The sequence below is a fragment of the Ovis canadensis genome, chromosome 26, assembly GCF_042477335.2.
Source record: "Ovis canadensis isolate MfBH-ARS-UI-01 breed Bighorn chromosome 26, ARS-UI_OviCan_v2, whole genome shotgun sequence".
Lineage (NCBI taxonomy): Eukaryota > Metazoa > Chordata > Mammalia > Artiodactyla > Bovidae > Ovis > Ovis canadensis.
This window is the reverse complement of record NC_091270.1, coordinates 46,446,658-46,472,579: the sequence shown is the minus strand read 5'-3', so window position 1 is coordinate 46,472,579 and position 25,922 is coordinate 46,446,658. Positions and strand designations below refer to the sequence as shown.

The following is a 25,922-nucleotide window of genomic DNA, read 5'->3' as shown; positions in this document are numbered from 1 at the left end:
AGCTCAGCTTTCTTCACAGTTCAACTCATCCATACATGACTACTGGAAAAACCATAGCCTTGACTAGACCGACCTTTGTTGGCAAAGTAATATCTCTGTAGTTCCCACATAACTTGATCAAAAACCAAACTCAGCATCTTGTTCTCCATAGTAGTTTCTTCTACTCTGTTCATGATCTCACTTCAGGAAATCACCATTCATTCAGTCACTTTAACCCCAAGTCTAGAAAGTCCCAAACCTGGGGTTAATTCCTGAAGGTCTACTTCACTTCTCCTCACCACTGCATGCAAGTAGCCACATGGTCATTTCATGTTCCTGTTATCTCCAATTTTCCATCCAGCAAAGTCAAGCCCCATCAGCAGTCCCATAGCTTAGCACAAGCTATGTTTTGAGCTTTGCTCCCCTTTAAATCTCTGTGGCTGAACAACAAGATGGGACAGGGGTTCGAAGGTATGACCATATTACTGCCTGATTATGACACTGCAGTGGCCCCAGACCACATGGATGACTAAACTCTTAGCAGAGGATCCAAACATCCTCCACAATCCAACCTGCCTACCTCTTCTGGAAGCCCCAACTCCTTGTTTTCCCACATAGTTCCATGCAGTTTCCACACTGGTCCATTTTTCTGGACTTACAACTCAAGCTCTCTCCTTCACCTGAACATAGGATCTTCAACTCAACCCTCCTCCTTCCTAAGGAATTAGCCCAGAAAATACACCACAGGATTCGAGGATTAGTAAATTATCCTTTGGGTGAGCTCCAAAAACACACTGTGCTTACTCTAGCCACACTCCCTTGAAAACGACTTGTGTATAAGTCTATGCTATTCACTATACTAGAGTATAAACTCTTCAAAGGAATGGAATTTAATGTATTGTGGTGCTATCTAGCAAAAGTGACAATTACTCATGGCTATCCAGCACGTTCACACCTTGGTTAACTTTTTTTTGACACTCAAACCAATCTCTAGAATGCACGTCTTTGTCCTTACTTATCCTGGTAGAAGGATACTAAACTAATTTAACAATCATATCATGAGGCTCCAAAAGTCCTCAGAGATGGACAACGATAAGTCATGTTTTTGTTTTGTGGGTTTTTTGGTTTTCTTTTGTTTGCTTATTATCCGTTCAGACTATCTGTCAGAAGGTTTCTTCAGTGGAGAAAATAAGAGCTGAATTGAAGCAAAATCTATATCCTCTTCATCTTAAACCTCTATGAGAAATGGCCTTTTAGAGAAATGGCCATTTTCTAGGAATTTTAAGGTTTATTTCATCAGAATGGCAGACTGAATTGTGATTTCCTAAAAAAAGGTGGTGGCCCTATTTCTGCAAATTCTTCTCAGTAAAATAATACTTGGCAATCAATGACATGAAGGAATGTTATTTGGTTGGGGGATTTTTTTTTTTCCCATCGGCCACAGTAGGAAATGCTATGAAGTCACACACTGCTATCCAGAAGTTCCCATCTTTAAGGTCTATGTACTCAGTTATGCACACATTAAGCAAAAGCAGCACAGTTTACACCAATTCCATAGAAATCACCCTACTCTACTCATAGAATCACAATCCCTTACAATTCAGTGTTACTCACACTTTCTCCTAAACGCCCCTACTGGCAGAGGAGAATGAAGTCACATCCCCAAGGCATTTAGGGATAGAGCCTAAAAAGATGTGGCATGCCCAAAAGGGCTTTGAGGTTTCTAGTTCCATCTCCACAATTCAGGAAAATTTTTTTCCATATTTGTGTTCATGTTTATATTTTATTGATCCGAAGGGAAATACAACTGGTATTTCAGAAAGATGGACCAAGTTTATCTTGTAGTATCTTATATCCCCAGGATACCCCATCAACATTCCTACACCAGGCTAGAATTTCGAGATATCTGTAGTTAAAAATGACCATTTATGTAAAACGTTCCTCAATTTAGCCTTGTCTAATGTTTCCCTAGGGTTAAATACAGATGAGCTATGTATGGAAGGACTATCACTCAAGTGATGCGATCTCCTCAGTCTAACTCATCAGGAGTGATTCATGGATTTGTCCCACTGCTGGTGATGTCAACTGTGACCACATGTTTCAGGTGGTGTATGGTGGGATTCCCTATTGCTAACTTACTAACTCCCTCCTTGCAATTAGTCAGTGACTTGTGGAGAAATACTTTCATGTTCAGTTCTATGAACATTCTTTTACTCCTAAAACTTTTAGCCACTGATTTCAACATCCATGACACTTGTCTAAATCAATTAGTTTTATGACAGGTGCTCAATGATCTTCCATTTCCATCATTCTTTCTACATTTATTCATTTATTCTATTATAAAAGAGAGCTGTCTCCTCCCATTTATTTTTATCTTCTTTTAAAAATATATCAGCGTAGATTCATGGATTCTTATTTAATAAGTTATAACCTTTACTACAGTCTCTTTTGAGACTCAAATTGTCCCAGATTTGACCTGTCAAAGTCCTTTCGAGGTGACTGCTGTTTCTTTTTTACAAGTTCAATTTGAGGAACACTACACAAAATGACTGACCTTTACACTTGAAAAAATTCAGTGTAATGAACAACAAAGGAAGACAATGCAATTATTTGGATTAAAGAAGGCTAAAGAGACCTTGCAACTGAATGAAAGCCATGATCTAAGATTTTTGTTATTGTTATAAAGGACTTCCCAGAACAACTGATAAAAGATGAATAAGGTCTTTAGACTGGACAATAGAACGGTATCAATGTGAATTTCTTGATAAATATACTACAGTCATGTCAGAAAATGTGTTTTCTTACAAACATACAGTATTTAAAGCATTTAGGGGAAATGTATTTAGGGTAAAGTGAGCATCATGTTTGCAACTTAATCGTAAGTCAAAATACAAACCATCACTGTCTAATTACAAATACATCCACTGATAAACACAGAAAGACATGATCTCAAAGCCAATATGGTCAAATGATAACATTTGAAGGTTGTGAGTAAAGAGCTTAATGGGATTTTTTTGTACTACACTGCAACTTTCTCGAAAGTCTGAATTATGTCACAATACATTTTCTAAAAGAAACCCCTATTAGTCACCTGCTCACCCAATGCAGTAATTTCTTTTGCCAGTATCACCACCAGCAGACATACAGCCCTCGCTTGCTTATGTACAGTTTGCAGGAGAATGTAGTCCAGGAAGAATGCGCCGGTATACGCACATTTCTAGTTGCTGGCTTGACCCCAAATATGCTATCTTAAAACTTAGCTCCTGTGATGTGGCCTCTGGCTTTGGAGGAAAAACAGAATAATCTTGTCTCCAGTTCCATATGGAGCCAGTTGGAATTTGTCCCTAGCCTTTAGGCCAATTAGTCCCTTTTTATAAAACCATTACACATACAAAGTGATTTCCTGAGTCATCACCATTACTGTCATCGCGGCTATTTCATGGGTGTGAAACAGAATGGTTGATTTATTGTTCTAATACTGATGGCATGAAACTCTTGATTTTTGAACGAGGGGCCCACATGTTCATTTTGCACTCAGCACCACAAATTTTGCACACAGCTCTGCTGCCACAAGCCTACGGGAGCACTTTGGTGTAAATTGGACACCTACGAGAACACGGTCTTGGCTATAACACGGCCACAAGGAAACCCATCCCCTTCACTCATGTGGTTGCAACCACATTCTGGGGTGTATTCCTGTCTGGTGGGGTGCAGGCTGCATTTCAATGTCCATCCCCTTCCTTAGCTAGGTACTCTAAGCACCAGATAAACATGAAGATGCTTGTTTTATATTTAATTTTGCCATCAAGAGAGGGTTATGGACAGCTTTTAGTATGTGAAATTTTCATCAAAGCCATGAAGCCAAGATTCCTAACAGGTTTAACTGGGTATCTCCTCTAAGTTTTGAAAATCACTGTCTTGGACCTCCTTGGCAGTCCAGTGGTTAAGAATCTGTCTGCCAATGCAGGGAACACGGGTTTGATTCCTGGTCCAGGAAGATCCCGCATGCCATTGGGTAACCAAGGCCATGTGCCACAACTGCTGAGCCCGCGAACCTCACCTACTAAAGCCTGTGCACCCTTGAGACCACGCCCTGCAACAAGAGTAGCCCCTTTTTGCTGAAACTAGAGAAAGCCCATGTGCAGCAATGAAGACCCAGCCCAACCAAAACTAAAGATGTGAAAAAAAATATTTTTTTTAAGAAGATAACACCCTCTCCCACCAAAGCAAATAAAAACTAATACTGTTCTTGCTATGGAGCTGTGAAATGAGGGAGGGAGTTTCATAGCTTTTAAAAGAGATTCTCTAAGTTTTTCACTCATTCTTGGCACAACTGCATAGATATTTTAGGAAGAGTGTCTCCAATAAGCTATTAAAGTTATATTCAGGATCCATATTTTATAGATTCCTCTTTTAAAAAATAATCAACAGTGGGTTCCTGCTTCAATTTATCTCAAGCTGCCAACTTGCTATGTGACTGCAACAGGCCAATGTTTCTCTCAACCCCCAATTCCCATACGGCAGAAGAAGTTTCGAGTGTCAAGACGAATGTGCCTGACCAAAGGGTTAATGACAGACGCCAAACATGTTGTAAGCAGATGAAGAAGAGGAAGAAAAACGGGAAGGAAGAGCAATGGCTAAGCAGCCAAATGTTCCCCCATGAAAATAAACAACTATGAATAATTGAATATTCCTCGTTTTGACAATCATCCAGCAGCAGAAGTAACAGACGCCACCGCGGTCTGACTACCTCCAGCTCGACTGAGTCAGACAAACGAGAGGAGGCCCGTGGGAGATGCTCCCTGAAGACGGACTTCTGCCAACTTGGTGGGGAGAATGTGGCTGGGTTGTATTTATTTATTTACCTTTAGAAAAACACTTTGAAATGGAGCTTCAGCTACTTCCAGCCCTAGGCAGCTGGATGGGCAGCCAGCATCTCTCTGGCATGGGGTGGAATAATGAAGGAAAATGCAATGGTTTAAGATGATGGGCACTTCAGCTACTAAAACAAAATCTGTACCAATCTTTTTGGCCACTAAGGAATAGCTCATGATTTTACGTAACTATATATACATATACATATATATAAATGCATTTATATATAATAAAGTATAAATATATATATATATGTATTGTGTGTGTGTGTGTTAGTTGTTCAGTTGTGTCTGACTCTTCAAAACCCCATGGACTGTAGCCCACCAGGCTCCTCTGTCCATGGAATTCTCTAGGCAAGAATACTGGCATGGGTTGTCTTCCTGACCCAGGGATCAAACCTGGGCCTCTTGCACTCTAGGCAGATTCTTTGCCATCTGAGCCACCAGGGAAACCTACATATGGATTACATGTGTGCATATATTGTTGTTAAACTGCTCAGTCATGTTGGATTCTTCATGGCCCCATGGATCGTAGGCTGCCAGGCAAAAATACTGGAGTGGGTTGCCATTTCCTTCTCCAGGGGATCTTCCTGACCTAAGGATTGAACCTGCGTCTCCAGCATGGTTGGCAGATTGTTTATAACTGAGCCACAGATAAGCCCACGTGCGTATATATATACACATATATATTATATACAGGTGTGTGTATGTATGATATATACCTGTGTTTGTGTGTATAAAATTTGACCATATGGAAGAACTCAATTATTCAGAAACAGAGAAAGAAAGCAATCACTGCTTCCCTCAAGGAAACACTTCTACGCACATGAACTTGTTTTTCTGTATGATGGTTCTCAAATTCCCGTTTAACAGAAGAATGCAATCAACTGGGCTTAGTAGCAAGAACACTCAGAAGGATGAATGGATGGATTTAAGATCTGGTTCCATGTCTTCTATCTATCTGCTGGAAGATCTGTGGTCACGCCATCTAACCTTTTTCTCAATGTCATTTTCTCAGTTATTAAGTGCCAACTACTTCCTAAACAGTGCTTCCTAAGGTGTTCTAGGTTTTAGGGTCTTCCCACACAAAGTAGGGTCCACAGACCAACTGGCAATATCGGCATGATCTGGGAACTCTTAGAAATGGCAGAATCTCTGGACATAGAGAATGGCATAGAAATGGCAAGGTCTGGACATACTGAATCCTCTTAACTGAATCATCTACATTTTAACAGGAAATCAGCTGATTTGCATGCATGTTGAAAGTTTGAGAAGCCCTGTTCCTGGGTACACTGTCCCAAGGTTATACAATCATAGAATCACTTGGATAACCTCATATAAACACATCTTCCCTAGTCCTTCCTCAGGTCTGGGTTAGAAGCCAGAAATCTACATAGTTAACTGATTCCCAGGTGGGACCATTTCAAAGAAAATATAAGTGACAGGAATAAAATAATAGTGTCTGTATTTTTTCCCTTGAAAATCAGATGATCTCTAAGTGATAGCATGCCAGCAAGCTTCCTGGTGTTTTTGTAGAGATAAGCTAACACGATCATGACAAGACATCTCTCAGGTGAATGGCTCAGATGCCACGAAGGTTTTGCCCACTGCAGTTTTGAAACTGCTAAATTTTTAATGGAACATTGGTTAAATGCAGGAAGTATAAGAAGCTCTGATGTTGAACTGCAATCGTTTAATCAATCATACAAAAATGATCCTAATTTTGCAAAGTCCCCTCAAGACAATTGTCATCAAATTCATAAGCTACATTCATATATCAAAATCTTTATTGAGCACATGAAGAGGCCTTTAGCACTTTAAAAACCAATCTTAAAAAAGAAGAAATATAGTGACAATTATATCAAATTTGGTTTTTCATTTATTGGGAATAAAAACTATCCTCATGTGCAATATGTTATTTGCTGGGAAATGCTTGCAAATAGCAGGCAGAAATCCCTTATTTCAACAAAACATGAAAGTTATAAAAAAAAGAAGAACTGTCTTTTTAAATTTTTTTTAACCCTTCTGCAAGTAAATCAAAAGAATTCTAAGCAAGGTCCTAAAGGCAGTTTTTCCCTCCACTTTTGATGCCATTAAACATAGTTAAGTTTCATTTACATTTTAATGTACACTGGTTCCCAAGTCAAATGCAATATTTAATGATAAATCATGTCTTGACTTGCATAAATAATTTCAAATAAATGAAAGAATCTGTCACTTGCTATATAGGAAGAGATTAAAAATATGTTTAAATATTAGAGATTATATTAAGCTAACTGCATAACATGGGCTTTAAAGATTTTCTTTTTTACTAAAAATCACATCTTTATTATAGTCATGTGTGCATATCCTGTACAAGAATGACCAAATGATTTTTTAATCACTAGAGAGATTTGCATGATTATTACCCCAGAAGTATCAGCTGACTCTAAAAAGTAGGCAGTGAAAAGAAAAGTGTTTTCCATTTTTTAAACTTTCTTAAATCCTATCCCACTTTTGAGAATTGGATACTTTGGGGTGGCCTCAAATGAAGTTTTAGAGTCTACATAGCCATAACCCACAGAAAAATTACTAAGGCACCAGAAATGTAACTCAGTTCAATTAGTTTAAGTATTAACACACGGGCTAATGATGCTGGAGATACAGAGGATCAAATATGTCATAATAACTGATGATTGACAAGAGTTAATTCTGTGTGAGGTATGATTTTAGACACTATAGTTATCAATACCTCTAACTCTTGTAACAACTCTACAAAGTCAGCACCCTTTTATCATAACATTAGATGCAGAGAGAAGAATCAATTGGCCCCCATCGCAACACTAAGCAGTGGATTTAGTAATTGGAAACCAACAGGACCCCAGTATCTGGGTTCTCAGCCACGAGGATACACATTGTTGAAACAGGAAATGCTCGGAGCAAAGGCCCATGTCTGAGAAGTGAGGGTGATGCGCAGAAGGTTAACGTGCTTAGAAGGACGGAGCACAGTGTATACAATCAAAGGCTGTGGAAGTTAACAAAAGATGGGTTTGAGCCATTCTCTGCCAAATTTTCTAAGGAGGGGGGGAACCTTTGGAGGTTTCTAGAAGGCATGTAATTGCCAGGAATGAATGAGCAAGTATGGAGGTGACAGAGTTTGGAGATGGACAGATTCATGAGATGCTATATACAGGATATCATACATGTGGGGCTCAAGAGGTAGCAGTAAAAAGAAGGGGGCAGGTGATACGGAAAAGACAAAGGAAATGGCGGGAACTTGTGTTGAAATTCCCTACACGGTTTTGCTTCTCCTCTCTTTGGGCCCTAAAGGATAATCTGCTTCACCCTGACTAGGGTCAAATACCTTGGTGAGGCTGACCGAGGCCACACTAGGAGTGCAGAGCTGGGCGTCTTAAGGAAGAAAAAAATCAAACATTCCCTGTCTCAGCTGACCAGTCATAAAGTTATTTGTGGGCTGAAACAACCACAGGTACAGGGAAAATGTCTCCCACAGCTCTTACATCAAAGAGAACAGCTTACAAGATGACCTCCTCCTCGGCCTCCAAGGGCCCAGTCAACATGCAGCTGAGAGCTTCCCAAAGTGTGAGGACAGTGAAGGTGATGGGCCTGTGCTGAGACGGAGATTTCATTTCCCCAGAAACAGAAATGTCTCTGCAACGCACAATTTATTCTTATTCTCAAGCCCCAAACCATCCACATTTGTTACGAAGAACTCCTTGAGTCCTCAGATAAATGGCCCTTGACCTATATTCTTCACGGCACTCTCAAAAGCAGCATTCGGAAAGGTATTAATACAATAACAACAACAGTAACCATCTCTGGCCTCCTCTTTTGAGGGGCTGTGGCGTGGGCTTTTACACTCCTTGGCACAGGAGATATCAGGCGGACTCATTGGGATGGAAGGGATGAAGACATTTAAGGAAGAGAGAGGAAGTTGTGTATTTCTAAACATGTTTGAGATGATAAAAACACTGATGCTAAAACGTGATGAAGAAGTGTTAGGCTCTTCTGAAAGGCAATCTTTATTTCTTTTTTTTTCCCCTCAAGAGCCTTTTTGTCAGTCCTACTCGGGTCAAACAAATGCAGTTTTAAAACCCATTTCCATGTTTTAAGATTCAGAGGAAAGAGGTTTAACAGGAGGCTATAAAACTCCCTTAATCTTTAATGTCTTATTTTTGCAGATTTGCTGGCAAAGTACAGTAAATAGTCACTGCTCAACATTTCCCATCAATGCCCCCTGAACTGTGTCACTGATGATGAAGAGCAGAATCCATTTGCGTGGGTTTTTCTCTTTTCTTTTTTTGGGTGGAAACCATTTCTCCTGGTATTGTGGAGGCACCTGCATTTTGACAACCTAGGCAGAATCTCTGAGCCCAGCTCATTTGCTGATTGTCTTCCAGAGGGAATTCTCAAACATTAAAAACACAATTTTAAAAGAGCGGACTGATTAGAGGTGGAAAGAATTCTGATGGTTTCTTGCCGTCCCCTCATTTCCCCACTGTAGAAGCAGCTGGCCTGTCCTAAGCCCCTCTATGAAAGGCTAGTCTGTGCCGCTACAGGACAAGGGGGTCACCCTGAATATACTCACAGGCGATGCGCACGGAGGCCTTCCTGCTCTTGGAGGTCCCCAGGTGGCTCCACGCCACACACTGGCACCAATAGTCCTCGGGCCCGTGGAAGTCCTCCACCTGCTGCCTGGTGACGTTGATAAATACCTCCCGGACCTTCAAGCCTGCAGAGGAGACAGAGCCAGTCCACTGAGGCCGGTGTATTCCTCACAGAGAAAGTTAAGGCCAGCCCAACCTCTTCCTGTTAATTAAAACCATTCTGCTTTTAATCAAGGCGAGGTTTTAATTACTTTGACAATAATATATTACTGCTAATTAAATTCCAACAGCTGAGTAGGCTGAAAGAACAAGTGTAAAAATATTAACCAATGTGGTTCCCATACAATAGAATCGTTTTCACACTCCCTTGACACCATGCTTTCTTTTTTTTCCCCAGCTCTTATAAACATTATTATTATTATTTTTAATAGTGTATGGTTGACTTACAATGTTGTGTTAGTTTCAGGAGCACAGCAAAGCGAATCAGTTAGACATATACATACATCCACTCGTTTTTAGATTCTATTCCCACATAGGTCATTACAGAGTATTGAATAGAGTTCCCTGTACTATATAGTAGGTTCTGACTAGTTACCTATTTTATACACAGGAGTATGCAAATATCAATCCCACTCTCCCAAGTTATTCTCCCCTTTCCGCTCTTTCTCGATGTAAAATCTACCATGAAGAATGTAGCCCTGAATTAATTGCTGGGATTCTAGAGACTAAAGAGACCTCAACAAGTCAGCCCCAGAACACAGTTCCAGGCGGTTCTAAACGCCCCCACCTCTGGGTATGGCAGGAGAGGGTCACTGTAGCCATGCAGCGTAGAATCAGGAGGGGACAGAGGTTATGCATGGTGAAGAGTCCAGGAAACCAAGGAAAAGCCAAAAACTCTAGACAGCACAAGGGATGCAGACAAGCTGAAATAAGTTGATCTTGAATGCTTGAGAACCCAGGAAGCAAGGTTCTTGGTGCAATGGAATGAGGAGGCAAATAGAAAGAGAAGCTTTTATAGAAAAATGGATGAAGACTACATTTAGGAAATGGGATAAACTAAGGCCTGACCTTGTCATTTTTTCATTACTGTATCTTTGTATTCTCCATCTAACAGCCAAAAAGTTTGCCTGGTGCATCTTATTGGGGAGTGTGAATTTCCTCCAAACCTCTATCCAAGGACTATCAGCCTTCCTTTTGGGGGGAAAGGACAGCCACCTTGCATGAAGTGCTGAGGGGAAAAGGACACCTTCTTCGCTAGCATCAGGTAAACCATTACGAGCAGGAGAGCAGCCTTTAGAGTCAGCATGCTCTCCGCAGCCAGCGGCATGTGCCAAGCCTGTGCTCGGCCCTGGTATAGGCTGCATGGGAGGAAAAAAAAAAAAAGCTTACTGCATCCCACCTAAGTGCCCAGCATCACTACAAGCCTTTCATCTGCTCACACTTTATATTTCTGCAGTGCACTGACAGAGCTGAGGCTGCTGCAGCCTCACGTTGCAGACCAGAGAACCGACCTAAGAGTCATTTGTCTGCAATCACAGACTGTAAATGGAAGATCCAGGATTTGACCCAAACCGGGACTCTGCACAGGCCCCTCACTCAAATTCAGCTCAGATCAGTTCAGTTCAGTCGCTCAGTCGTGTCTGACTCTTTGCGATCCCATGAACCACAGCACGCCAGGCCTCCCTGTCCATCACCAACTCCCGGAGTTCACTCAGACTCACGTCCATTGAGTCCATGATGCCATCCAGCCATCTCATCCTCGGTCGTCCCCTTCACCTCCTGCCCTCAATCTCTCCCAGCGTCAGAGTCCTTTCCAATCACTCAGCTCTTCGCATGAGATATCCAAAATACTGGAGGTTCAAATTTAGCATCATTCCTTCTAAAGAAATCCCAGGGTCGCTCTCCTTCAGAATGGACTGGTTGGATCTCCTTGCAGTCCAAGGGACTCTCAAGAGTCTTCTCCAACACCACAGTTCAAACGCATCAATTCTTCGGCACTCAGCCTTCTTCACAGTCCAACTCTCACATCCATACATGACCACTGGAAAAACCATAGCCTTGACTAGATGGACCTTAGTCGGTAAAGTAATGTCTCTGCTTTTGAATATACTATCTAGGTTGGTCATAACTTTTCTTCCAAGGAGTAAGCGTCTTAATTTCATGGCTGCAGTCACCATCTGCGGTGATTTTGGAGCCCCCAAAAATAAAGTCTGACACTGTTTCTACTGTTTCCCCATCTATTTCCCATGAAGTGATGGGACCGGATGCCATGATGTTCGTTTTCTGAATGTTGAGCTTTAAGCCAACTTTTTCGCTCTCCTCTTTCACTTTCATCAAGAGGCTTTTTAGTTCCTCTTCACTTTCTGCCATAAGGGTGGTGTCATCTGCATATCTGAGGTTATTGATATTTCTCCTGGCAATCTTGATTCCAGCTTGTGTTTCTTCCAGTCCAGCATTTCCCAGGATGTACTCTGCATAGAAGTTAAATAAGCAGGGTGACAATATACAGCCTTGACGGACTCCTTTTCCTATTTGGAACCAGTCTGTTGTTCCATGTCCAGTTCTAACTGTTGCTTCCTGACCTGCATACAGATTCCTCAAGAGGCAAGTTAGGTGGTCTGCTATTCCCATCTCTTTCAGAATTATCCACAGTTTATTATGATCCACACACAATAAATTCAGCTCGGTCCTCATATTTCAGGTACTTACACTTAATTATGGAAATAAGACTGATGCATGGTATATTTAAAGAAACTTTGGGTGCATAACTAGGCTTTTTCCTTTATGTTCAAAAGGAATTCAGGGGACAGAACCCTGACAACAGTTAGTCTGAAGGAGCCAGAAAGTCTTGGTGGAGGAGGTGGAATTTGATTATTCCCTGGGTGCTGGTAGGATTTAAAGAACAAGAATGGAGGTGAACTAGTCAGTCTGGGGAAACTCTGCCTTCCACTCAACCAATGACATGTTATTCATAGTGTGTGATGAGAGTGCTTTAGGGTCCCATCAATCAGCATGTACACAATTTGAGTGAGACTTTTTGAGTTTCTGGGAGGTACCATACATAGAAAATCATCTTGAGGACAGTTGATCATTCACATCTTTGTTTGCACAGGGCATAGAAGCACACCTTTTACCTTATCAGAGATTTAAGTCCAGAAAGCCATCTCCTACATGGAACAGGAAAGAAGCCTTAGAGGGATTTCGATTGTTAACGCTGCCACTGCTTTTCTTTAATTTGCACTTAAATAAAAGAAGTGGGAATGAACAGACCAGGGCAAGGAGAAGGCAGAGCTAGCAGGTGAAGAGACTGAGAGAGCAAGTAAGATTACTAAAGAGTCTGTGAGGGCAGAAAGCATACTGGAGTCTGCCGTTCATACTGGGGATTTGAAAGTTAGGCTGAATAAACAAAAATAATGAACAAGGCTGCAGAGAAGAGGACTTGTTTTATATTTCCTGGTTTTGATTTGAGGCAAATGATGGAGGATCTACTTTGAGCTGTGCAATGGAAGAGTTTAGTTCAGTCCAGTCACTCAGTCGTGTCCGACTCTGTGCAACCCCATGAATCGCAGCACGCCAGGCCTCCCTGTCCACCATCAATGATAAGCTTTCTACAATATTTCTATGAATAAGAGACTTGCCTTTCTAAGTTTTTCTAGACTATACCAAGAAAAAAAGTTACTGAAACTGATAGTGAACTTTTTCTTAAGCAAAAGGAACATCCATGAAAATATTTAGAAATTAGCTTGATTTTACTTTGTTTTCTAATAACTAACATTTGAATACATTGAAAGATGATTTAAGTAATTTATTACTTGTAGGTGGATCCCTTTCATAAAATGGATGCCAAGAGTCTAGTTCTCAAAATTACCTTCTCACTTTCCTTATCTTCTCTGTTTGTTCTAAATGTGTAAAGTGCCCCTTTAGTTGGTTTTCCCTTTCCTGAACTCTAAAGAAATATACAAACTACATTCTCAATGAGATTATTTGTATTTAGTATTATAAAGTTATATATAAAATTACACGGTTTCTAATGATAAAGAATCTAAATCTTTGGCATCTCTTCAGAACAACTCTGAAGACTTGAATTCAGTATGTTTCTAAAGAAAATGAAATGATGTATTAAACATGCTATTGTACTCCAATAACACTTTCAGTTCAGTTCAGTCGTGTCCGACCCTTTTTGACGCCATGAATCGCAGCATGCCCGGCCTCTCTGTCCATCACCAACTCCCAGAGTTCACTCAAACTCATGTCCATCGAGTCGGTGATGCCATCCAGCCATCTCATCCTCTGTCGTCCCCTTCATCTCCTGCCCCGAATCCCTCCCAGCATCAGAGTCTTCCAATGAGTCAATTCTTCACATGAGGTGGCCAAAGTACTGGAGCTTCAGCTTTAGCATCATTCCTTCCAAAGAACACCCAGGACTGACCTCCTTTAGAATGGATGGGTTGGATCTCCTTGCAGTCCAAGGGACTCTCAAGAGTCTTCTCCAACACCACAGTTCAAAAGCATCAATTCTTCAGTGCTCAGCTTTCTTCACAGTCCAACTCTCACATCCATACATGACCCCTGGAAAAAACCTAGCCTTGACTAGATGGACCTTTGTTGGCAAAGTAACGTCTCTGCTTTTAATATGCTATCTAGGTTGGTCATAACGTTCCTTCCAAGGAGTAAGTGTCTTTTAATCTCATGGCTGCAGTCACCATCTGCAGTGATTTTGGAGCCCCCCAAAATAAAGTCTGACACTGTTTCCACTATTTCCCCATCTATTTCCCATGAAGTGATGGGACCAGATGCCATGATCTTCGTTTTCTGAATGTTGAGCATTTAGCCAACTTTTTCACTCTCCTCTTTCACTTTCATCAAGAGGCTTTTTAGTTCCTCTTCACTTTCTGCCATAAGGGTGGTGTCATCTGCATATCTGAGGTTATTGATATTTCTCCTGGCAATCTTGATTCCAACTTGTGCTTCTTCCAGCCCAGTGTTTCTCATGATGTACTCTGCATATAAGCTAAATAAGCCGGGTGACAATATATAGCCTTGACGTACTCCTTTTCCTATTTGGAACCAGTCTGTTGTTCCATGTCCAGTTCTAACTTTTGCTTCCTGACCTACATACAGATTTCTCAAGAGGCAGGTCAGGTAGCCTGGTATTCCCATCTCTTTCAGAATTTTCCACAGTTTATTGTGATCCACACAGTCAAAGGCTTTGGCATAGTCAATAAAGCAGAAATAGATGTTTTTCTGGAACTCTCTTGCTTTTTCCATGATCCAGCGGATGTTGGCAATTTGATCTCTGGTTCCTTTGCCTTTTCTAAAACCAGCTTGAACATCTGGAAGTTCACGGTTCACGTATTGCTGAAGCCTGGCTTGGAGAATTTTGAGCATTACTTTGCTAGCATGTGAGATGAGTGCAACTGTGTGGTAGTTTGAGCATTCTTTGGCATTGCCTTTGAGATTGGAATGAAAACTGACCTTTTCCAGTCCTGTGGCCACTGCTGAGTTTTCCACATTTGCTGGCATATTGAGTGCAGCACTTTCACAGCATCATCTTTCAGGATTTGAAATAGCTCCACTGGGATGCCATCACCTCAACTAGCTTTGTTCATAGCGATGCTTTCCAAGGCCCACTTGACTTCACATTCCAGGATGTCTGGCTCTAGGTGAGTGATCACACCATCATGATTATCTTGGTCGTGAAGATCTTTTTTGTGCAGTTCTGTGTATTCTTGCCACCTCTTCTTAATATCTTCTGCTTCTGTTAGGTCCAGACCATTCCTGTCCTTTATCGAGCCCATCTTTGCATGAAATGTTCCCTTGGTATCTCTAATTTTCTTGAGGACATCTCTAGTCTTTCCCATTCTGTTGTTTTCCTCTGTTTCTTTGCATTGATCGCTGAGGAAGGCTTTCTTTTTTTTTTAAATTTTTTTAAATTTTTTAAATTTTAAAATCTTTAATTCTTACATGCATTCCCAAACATGAACCCCCCTCCCACCTCCCTCCCCATCTCTCTGGGTCATCCCCATGCACCAGCCCCAAGCATGCTGTATCTTGCGTCAGACATAGACTGGCGATTCGATTCTTACATGATAGTATACATGTTAGAGTGCCATTCTCCCAAATCATCCCACCCTCTCCCTCTCCCTCTGAGTCCAAAAGTCCGTTATACACATCTGTGTCTTTTTTGCTGTCTTGCATACAGGGTTGTCATTGCCATCTTTCTAAATTCCACATATATGTGTTAGTATACTGGCTTTCTTATCTCTCCTTGCTATTCTTTGGAACTCTGCATTCAGATGAGTATATCTTTCCTTTTCTCCTTGGCTTTTTGCTTCTCTTCTTTTCACAGCTATTTGTATGGCCTCCCCAGACAGCCATATTGCTTTTTTGGCATTTCTTTTCCATGGGGATGGTCTTGATCCCTGTCTCCTGTATAATGTCATGAACCTCCATCCATAGTTCATGAGGCACTCTGTCAGATCTAGTCCCTTAAATCTATTTCTCACTTCCACTGTATAATCACAAGGGATTTGATTTAGGTCATACCTGAATGGTCTAGTGGTTTTCCCCACTTTCTTCAATTTAAGTCTGAATTTGGCAATAAGGAGCTCATGATCTGAGCTACAGTCAGCTCCCGGTCTTGTTTTTGCTGACTGTATAGAGCTTCTGCATCTTCGGCTGCAAAGAATATAATCAATATGATTTCGGTGTTGACCATCTGGTGATGTCCATGTGTAGAGTCTTCTCTTGTGTTGCTGGAAGAGGGTGTTTGCTCTGACCAGTGTGTTCTCTTGGCAAAACTCTATTAGCCTTTGCCCTGCTTCATTCCATACTCCAAGGCCAAATTTGCCTGTTACTCCAGGTGTTTCTTGACTTCCTACTTTTCATTCCAGTCCCCTATAATGAAAAGACATCTTTTTTGGGTGTTAGTTCTAAAAGGTCTTGTAGGTCTTCATAGAACCATTCAACTTCAGCTTCTTCAGTGTTACTGGTTGGGGCATAGGCTTGGATTACCGTGATACTGAATGGTTTGCCTTGGAAATGAACAGAAATCATTCTGTCGTTAAATCCGTGTATCCAGGTGTGAGGTGGGGTAATTGATATGCCTGACTTTCCCTGTCATCAAATGAGGAGACTTAGAGAGAAGACATTTGGCAATCAGCTCTCACTGAAGAAGCATTCAATAAGTCAAAAATCTGTTCATGCTAAAAAGGAATTTATATAACCAGGTCTCCCGCATTTTAGTCAGATTCTTTACCAGCTGAGCCACAAGGGAAGCCCAAGAATACTGGAGTGGGTACCTTATCCCTTCTCCAGTGGATCTTTCCGACCCAGGAACTGAACTGGAGTCTTCTGCATTGCAGGCGGATTCTTTTTTAAAAATTAATTAATTCATGTATTTTGCTTTACAATATCGAATTGGTTTTGCCATACATTGACATGAATCTGCCACGGGTGTACATATGTTCCCCATGCTGAACCCCCTCCCACCTCCCTGCCCATCTAATCCCTCTGGGTCATCCCAGTGCACCAGCCCCAAGCATCCTGTATCATGCATCAAACCTGGACGGGTGATTCGTTTCACATATGATATTATACATGTTTCAATGCTATTCTCCTGTATCATCCCACCGTCGCCCTCTCCCACAGAGTCCAAAAGACTGTTCTATACATCTGTGTCTCTTTTGCTGTCTTACATACAGGGTTATTGTTACCTTCTCAATTCCATATATATGGGGGTTCAGGATGGGGAACACGTGTATACCTGTGGCGAATTCATGTTGATGTATGGCAAAACCAATACAATATTGTAAAGTAATTAACCTCCAATTAAAATAAGTAAATTTATATTAAAAAAAGATTTTCAGTAAAAAATAAATTCCATATATATGCATTAGTATACTGTATCGGTGTTTTTCTTTCTGGCTTACTTCACTCTGTATAATCGGCTCCAGTCATCCACCTCATTAGAACTGATTCAACTGTATTCTTTTTAATGGCTGAGTAATATTCCATTGTGTATATATACTACAGCATTCTTATCCATTCATCTGCCGATGGACATCTAGGTTGCTTCCATGTCCTGGCTATCATAAACAGTGCTGCAATGAACATTGGGGTACACGTGTCTCTTTCAATTTTGGTTTCCTCGGTGTGTATGCCCAGCAGTGGGATTGCTGGGTCATAAGGCAGTTCTCTTTCCAGTTTTTTAAGTACTCTCCACACTGTTCTCCTCTGGACTAGTTTGCATTCCCACCAACAGTGTAAGAGGGTTCCCTTTTCTCCACACCCTCTCCAGCATTTATTGCTTGTAGACTTTTGGATAGCAGCCATTCTGACTGGCATGAAATTGTACCTCATTGTGGTTTTGATTTGCATTTCGCTGATAATGAGTGATGTTGAGCATCTTTTCATGTGTTTGTTAGCCATCTGTATGTCTTCTTTGGAGAAATGTCTGGATTTTTTACCAACTGAGCTACCAGGGAAGGCCTACATATATATATATATATATATATATATATATATATACATGTATATATATATATGTAGAGAGAGAGAGAGAGAGAGAGAAATACACACATACACAAATTATGTATCATCATTGTGTGGTGTGCTTAGTCATGTCTGACTCTTTGAAACACCACAGACTTTAGCCCGCCAGGCTTCTCTGTCCATGGGATTTCCCAGGCAAGAATACTGGAATGAGTTACCATTCCCTTCTCCAGGGGATCTTCACAACCCACTGATGAACCTGTGTCTCTTGTGTCTCCTGGATTGGCAGGCAGATTCTTTACCACTGTGTCACCTGCGAAGCCCAAAGTATATACACATATATATATACACACACACACACACACACACACACACATATATATGTGTGTGTGTGTGTGTTATATACACACTTAGTTTTAGTTTCTCTATCTTTTAAGAATGTCTAAACTAATCAGCTTCCTCTGGGTTGCAAATGAAGATAAACACCATCTCAAAATGGTTCAAGGTCATGTTTATAAAGCAGACAATTTCCTATCCAAACCTTAAAACATGCTATGAGTCAACCTAGGCATTGTGGTGCTTAAAGGGTACCTGGGGCCTGTTTTAATGAGACAGAGGAAGACACTCAAGACACGGAGTAAGTTTACACTCACAGATCCCTAGAAACAGGAGGCACATCACCCAGGGCTCCACGGGGAAGCACCAGGGTCTGTCAGGAGGCAGAGGGGTTGGGAGACAGGGGTAAGAGACTTTATTGCAGTTTCCTTGGGAAGAACTGGAGAGGCAAGGCAAAAAGATTTAGAGTTGGTGAGTTTGCTTCCTGTTAGTGGACTCTGGGAGAGAATGGCTGTTGATACTTGTCTGATACCTGGTCCCAGGTTAGGGCAGGAGAATAAGAGTTTAATAAAAGGAACATTGGGGGTAAAGCTCTGTATCTGTTGGTTTGCTTATCAAGGACGTGCTTACAGGTGAGTCATTTGTATCTCTAGGAATGAGCTATCCCTGGGTAAGACATTCCCTTGAAGGTCAGCGAGACCCTGAGATGTCAGAGAATCAAATACTAAACCTTGAAAAACACAGTTACTACACATGGACAGCTATACATTTGCTTTGGAAAGCAGACAGTCGACCACAGACCCCCACAGTGAAGGTCATAATTGATCTCACCCCATACATGTCAGGAAGGCTTGCAACCTCTCATTCAGACTAACCACAGCTGAAAGGGGAATGCTGAAGTCATGATTTCAGCATTACAGTGCCTTGGTTTCAAGTCCTTCAAAGAGGCTCCCCCGTGGGTTTGGAGAAGTGGAATGACTATCAACCAACTATTTCCAAACACAGTATGCTTTGGAAGGTAGCATCAGGGTGTCAGGCTTCTTTAAAAGCTATAAGTAACTTCACAATCTACACACCACCCCCTCCCCCCAAAAAACAGTATAGCATCTCTCTGGCTTAGGCTTTTTTCTTTTTTCCCAACATGAGGTCTTTAGCCTTGTGAAAGCATCCCCCATGGGAAAACCAAAAATAAAACTACCATACGAGTCAGCAATCCTACTGGCACAAGTGGGGAAATACCCTGAGGAACCTGTAATTCACATGTACCCCCAGCGTTCACTGCAGGACTGTTTATAACAGTTAGGACGTGGGAACAATGTAAATGTCGGATGACAGATGAATGGATAAAGATGTGGTGCAAACATACAGTGGAATATTACTCAGCCAGCAAAAGGAATGAGAGAGAGTTATGTGTGCAGACATGGATGGACCTAGAGTCTGCCCTATAGAGTGAAGTAAGTCAGAAAGAGAAAAACAAATACCTGTATATGAATGCATATATATGAAACCTAGAAAAAATGGTACCAATGAACCCAATTCAAAGCAGGAATAGAGACAGAGATATATAGAATGGACGTGTGAACACAGCAGGTGAGGGGAGGGCGGTCTGAATCAAGAGAGTAGCACCTTCACATTCACACGTGGGATCTCTCTACGAGGACCTTTGAAGGGCAGGAGGCCCAAGAGAGAGGAGATACATGTCTACTTAGGGCTGACTCACTTATCATACAGCAGAAACTAACAACACTGTAAAACAACTGTATTCAAATTAAAAAAGAAGGCCACAAGTGAATTAGGTAACCTCCCCTCTCCCATAAAGTATAGTGTGCTCTCCATACCAGGCCTTTTTCTTCTAATATGAAATATTTAGCCTTGTCAACTATACCCTCCAGGAAAACCCTTGGGAAATTGCAGTTTGTCTCCATTATACTTTTCTCCAGCATAACAAAAAACATTTCATAAAAATAAAATATTAAATAGTGTATACTTTCATGAAGTGAAGTGAAGTGAAGTTGCTCAGTTGTGTCTGACTCTGCGACCCCATGGGCTATAGCCTATCAGGCTCCTCCATACATAGGATTTTCCAGGCAAGAATTCTGGAGTGGGTTGCCATTGCCTTCTCCAGGAGATCTTCCCAACCCAGGTACGGAACCCGGGTCTCGTGCATTATAGGCAGACACTTTACCATCTGAACCACCAGGGAAGAGTATATACACTCTCATAAACCTTCACTATTGTTCTTTGAGTGATATAGAGTGTGTGTGTGTGTGTGTGTGTGTGTGTGTATGCATTAATAAAGTGCTTCCCAGGTGGTGTGGGCTTCCCTGGTGGCTCAGATGGTAAAGAATCTGCCTCTGATGAGGGAGACCTGGGTTTGATTTCTGGCTTGGGAAGATTGCCTGGAGGAGACAGCGGCAACCCATTCCAGTATTCTTGCCTGGAGAATCCCCATGGACAGAGGAGCCTGGCAGCCCTCAGAGGAGCCTGACAGTCCATGGGGCTGCACAGAGTCAGACAGGACTGAGCAACTAAGCACAGCACACACACAGGTGGCACAAAGTTAAAGAATCCATCTGCCAATGCAGGAGACATAAGTGATGAGGGTTTGATCCCCGGGTCCAGAAGATCCCCTGGAGGAGGAAATGGCAACCCACTGCAGTATTCTTGTCTGGGAAATCCCATGGACAGAGGAGCTTAGCGGTACACAGTCCATGGGGTCACAAAGAGTCAGACACGACTGAGCACAATGTGTACATGCACTAATAAATGTATATGCATACATGCATAAGTGTGTGAATTTACATATATACATGAGAAATCACGTCTGAGAAACATTCATTTAAAGCAACTCTATTTCAAGACTCCTTTACCCACTCCCTCAGCCCCCAGCACTGAAGTTCCTCCAATGCTGTTGTAGAATCAGCATCTACTTCTCCATCTCAAGAGATGGCAGCTAACTTATTCAGAGGAAGTGCTACAGGGGAACAAAAATCCCAGGCAAATGGAAGCTGGCATGTCATAAATAAGACGAGCATGGTACCTGATAACTTGTGCAACTCTAATAGGCACGGAAAAGTCCAACCCTTTAAATTATTGTGCAAATTATAACCATCAGCCTTTGTTATGGAGGAGAGTCTTACAGAAGATAAAAATATGACTATGGGACTGAAATGCTAATAAGCTTTCTACGCTGCGGATGGTTTAGTTGTAGAGAGACGAATGTTGGCAGCAGATGAGTAATTGCTCCGCATGTACTAAACACAACAGAGCTGCACAGAACTTCATCATTTGTCACCTTTATTTGTTTAAATGAGAAAAATGCTGACAGCAGTTATTGCTATAATCCCCTTATTTATCAGATAGGAAACACTAGTTACTCTTAGCAGGTCTAATCCTGTTGGGAGAATAAAAGTTAGGGAATTTTCAAACTAATTGAAGTATATGCTTCACTGTTCAGAGAAGAGAGATACAGAGGAAAGGAGGGAACAGAGAGAAAAAGGCTGAAAATTATCGGGTTGACCAAAAAGCCCATTTGAGTTTTTCCCTAAGATGAAACAGAGTATTAACAAAAGGGCTCTAGCTTAAGTCCTAACTTGTTCTTTACAAAAGGGTTCTAGAGTAGTACTTAACGTTCAGCACCATGCCAGCTGCAGCCAGTACCTAACAGCTGTCCCCTTGTCTTTCATCTTCTGATTATCATCAGACTTCCAGGAAGGCCATCAATACCATCCTGCCATGGTTTTTGCTGCAAACTAGTTCTCAGATGCACCTGGGGATGGGTGCCTGGGGAGGGTTTCACACGGTTCTCTGAGGCTAAACACATCACCACAACTGGATGTTCAGTCTTTGAAAGTTCTCTGTAGCAGGATACTCAGATAACTGAATAACTAGATTCAAGGGAAAAAAGGAGAATCCCTCTTCCTCCTGTAATATTTTCAAACCACACAAAAGTAGTTAAGAGGCTAGTGGCTGGATTGTGGTGAACTGTTTCCACCCTAATCTCTGTGCCCATTTCCCTAGACTATTCTAGCTCAGTCCCATGCCTATTCCAGGCCTGGCTTTCTACACTGAGCAGTTTCATGATTGGGAATTAACCCAGAGAATGATTCTATTGAGTTAGCTTGCACAGATAAAGCTCCAAAGAACTATTCTAATACAGCTTCATGAGTAGTATGGGATCTTGCTCAATTTGGGGCAAGAGAAAAAAAAATCAAACTCCCCACGAGAAGCAACCACCTCTTATTCAAGAACTTCCTTTAACAGACCAGCATCTCCTTCGATCCCTCAGTCCCTCTGATGCGTGTGCTTGGCTCTGACACAGCCCCATCTCATTCCACTGTCTACTATGAAGATGGAAAACAGCCCATTCCATTTAAAGAAGTGAATCCACCATGCATAAGAGGGGCCATTTTCCATTTGTCTCTTACTAGTCCAGGTAGTAGAGGAGAGTGAAGAAGCTAGCTTGAAACTCAACATTAGAAAAAATAAGATTATGGAATCTAGTACCTAGTACCACCACTTCATGGCAAATGGGGAAAAAAGTGGAAGCAGTGACAGATTTTATTCTGTTTGGCTCCAAAATCATGGGGGACAGTGACTGCAACCATAAAATTAAAAGATGTTTGCTCCTTTGAAGGAAAGCTGTGACAAACCTAGACAGCAAAGATTAATTAAAATTTAAAAACAGAGATTTCATTCTGCCGACGAAAGTAGAAGAAGCTATGATTTTTCCAGTAATCATGTACAGATGTGAGAGCTGGACCATAGAGAAAGCTGAGCACCAAAGAATGCTTTCAAATTGTGGTGTTGGAGAAGACTCTTGAGAGTCCCAAGGAGGTCAGACTAGTCAATTCTAAAGGAAAATAACCCTGAATATTCATTGGAAGGATTGATGCTGAAATTCCAATACTTTGACCGCCTGATTCAAAGAGCCAACTCTTTGGAAAACACCTTGATCCCTGAAAGATTGAGGGCAGGAGGAGAAGGGGGCGATAGAGAAAGAGATGGTTAGATGCCATTGCCAACTCAACAGACATGAATTTGAGCACACTCCAGGAGATAGTGAAGGAGCGGGAAGGAGGTTATGCTGTAATCCATGGGGTTGCACAGAACTGGACATGATTGGTGATGGAACAACAACAAGAAGCCAAGGTTTAGAGCCTAGAAAGTAGACTCAAACAGTAAGTTTCCCCAAATTTTGAAGAACATATTATCATTCTTGACTAATCATTGTATCATGTGTATGTCTCTACTTTTATTAACGTCATCATATCCATCATCCTAAAACTATGCTATTACTAGTCCTATTATTTAGCTGCAGGTCCCATATCATAAGAAACAGATCAAAGACACAGTTGACAACATACATTATTTTTACAACATTGTATTGAGGCCTCAGATGTGCTTGCCACTTTGCCAGGCGCTGAAGATACTGTGACAAAGCAAATGATGAAGATTCCTGTTCTCAAGGAGCTTGCGGATGAAGCAGGAGACACTTCACCCTGCCCCAACATTGGAGTGTGACAAATTCTACAACAGGAGAAGCACAGGTTGCCAAAGATCACACAAGATGGGCTTCTAACCTCTCGATAGCATCACCAAAAGCTTCTAGGGTGGGCGACATTCTACCTACAACCTGAAGGCCCAGTATTTAGCTCAGGGTCTAGGGCAAGGCTCTAGTAAAGACACATGAATCTGACCCATATTTGAAGATTTAAAACTCTGAGATGCAAAGAAGCCTTTAGATGGAACTGTGCTTCCATTTCTTAAGGGAGCTTACACGTCTTCAGGCCAACATGCTATACTGAAAGTAGCAAACTAAATGGAGCTAATTGAAAGGTAGATCCATATTTCATTTTACTGGCAGATGCTTAATTAGGGCTAAACGTCTTTTGCCACTTTATCCTAGCAACAAGATTAAAATGTATTTTGATAAATAAAAAAAAAAAACCCATCCTCCTTTGAAAGTGCACTATGCCTAATGAACACTTTTTAGTTTCCCCTGGATAATAACCACTCCACATATCCCTCAGAAGTATGGCAAGTTCAGTCTTAAGTACAGAAACTAAGAATACACCCAAGCTCTCCAGTTTCATTCTCACCAGAGATTAGAATTAATCATCACAGAGGTGTCTGGCAGAGGAAAGTAAATTAACTTGATAGTGTGGTCTGATAACAGACAGAAGGGAAATTTAAGAAGCAGGAGTAGGGAAGGGAGCATTATTTAGAGGACAGGACCCCTGAATGACTTACTCAGACCTCACTCACAGCTTGTGGGTAACCCACCCATGATGTTCAACCCTGTTGCCCCAGTCAATGGCTTTTCATTCCTGCAGACACTACAACAACTTCCTGGTAGTAAATTATCCTGAGATCATCCCACCAATTCTATCTCCCTCGGTGATAGCAGGGGCTCTGCGAATCACCAAGACAAAATGTAAATCAATGCAGTGAATCCTAGGCAAATAAGATGTCATCCCATGAAAGACAACTCTTTACCTATTAATAATACAGATGCTGGGAAAGACTGAGGACAGGAGAAGCGGGCGGCAGAGGATGAGATGGTTGGATGGCATCACTGACTCAATGGGCATGAGTTTGAGCAAGCTCTGGGAGATGGTTAAGGACAGGGAAGCCTCACGTGCTGCAATTCACGGGGTCACAAAGAGTCACACAACTTAGTGAACAACAACACACTAGCACTTTTTGGAACTCTAGAAGTTCATAATTTTCTATTTATTTTTAGAAGCATAGAAACTACTACTGCTGCCTATTTATACATTGGTAATACTGTAAAACAAAATGAAATGTTTTATAACTAAAAAGATAAAATAACACACTGATTTAGCAGTTTTATATTTATCATTTTGAAGGCTAGCCTCGATTGGGAATTTGCTAAATACCAGACCCCGAGCTAAGTGTGGCACACACATTAGGTTCTACCACCCCAACTTTAGTTCCCAGAGTAGATACAATTATAACTGCCATTTTATACAAGGCAAAGCTGAAGTGAAAGGATACTAAGCAACATATATACCTTAAGAAAGTCTATAAATGGATACACAGATCTCAAAAATGGTAGGTGTCATATTGCACTAATATTGACACTCTTAACCACAGGACTATCCTCAGTTTTTAAAATATCTTTATCATTCCCACTGCACATAAAGAAAGGAGAAGGCAATGGCACCCCACTCCAGTACTCTTGCCTGGAAAATTCCATGGATGGAGGAGCCTGGTGGGCTGCAGTCCATGGGGTCACGAAGAGTCAGACATGACTGATCAACTTCACTTTCACTTTTCACTTTCATGCATTGGAGAAGGAAATGGCAACCCGCTCCAGGGTTCTTGCCTGGAGAATCCCAGGGACGGTGGAGCCTGATGGGCTGCCGTCCATGGGGTCGCACAGAGTCAGACACGACTGAAGCGACTTAGCAGCAGCAGCACATAAAGAAACACACTTCTAAATGCTGTATGAACAGAAAAGGCTACAAACGTCCAAAGACACTGATTAGGAATTTAGGGTTTAGAACAAATATCAGGCCGATGTCATGATTTGCCGTTAAATTATATAAGATGGATAGCTGCCTTCTGTCTCTGCTATGAATGAAATGATATTAAACAGCTTTTTTTC

At 41.5% G+C, this 25,922-nt stretch overlaps 1 protein-coding gene across 1 annotated transcript in view; it reads right to left on the bottom strand.

Annotated features, from left to right (window-relative positions):
* The window catches only part of UNC5D (unc-5 netrin receptor D), a 647,189-nt gene that overhangs the window by 252,202 nt on the left and 369,065 nt on the right, over positions 1 to 25,922 (bottom strand). Inside the window, exon 3 of the mRNA XM_069572893.1 lies at positions 9,442 to 9,585. Coding sequence (XP_069428994.1) covers positions 9,442 to 9,585 — 144 coding nt within the window. The remainder of the gene's footprint in view (positions 1 to 9,441; positions 9,586 to 25,922) is intronic.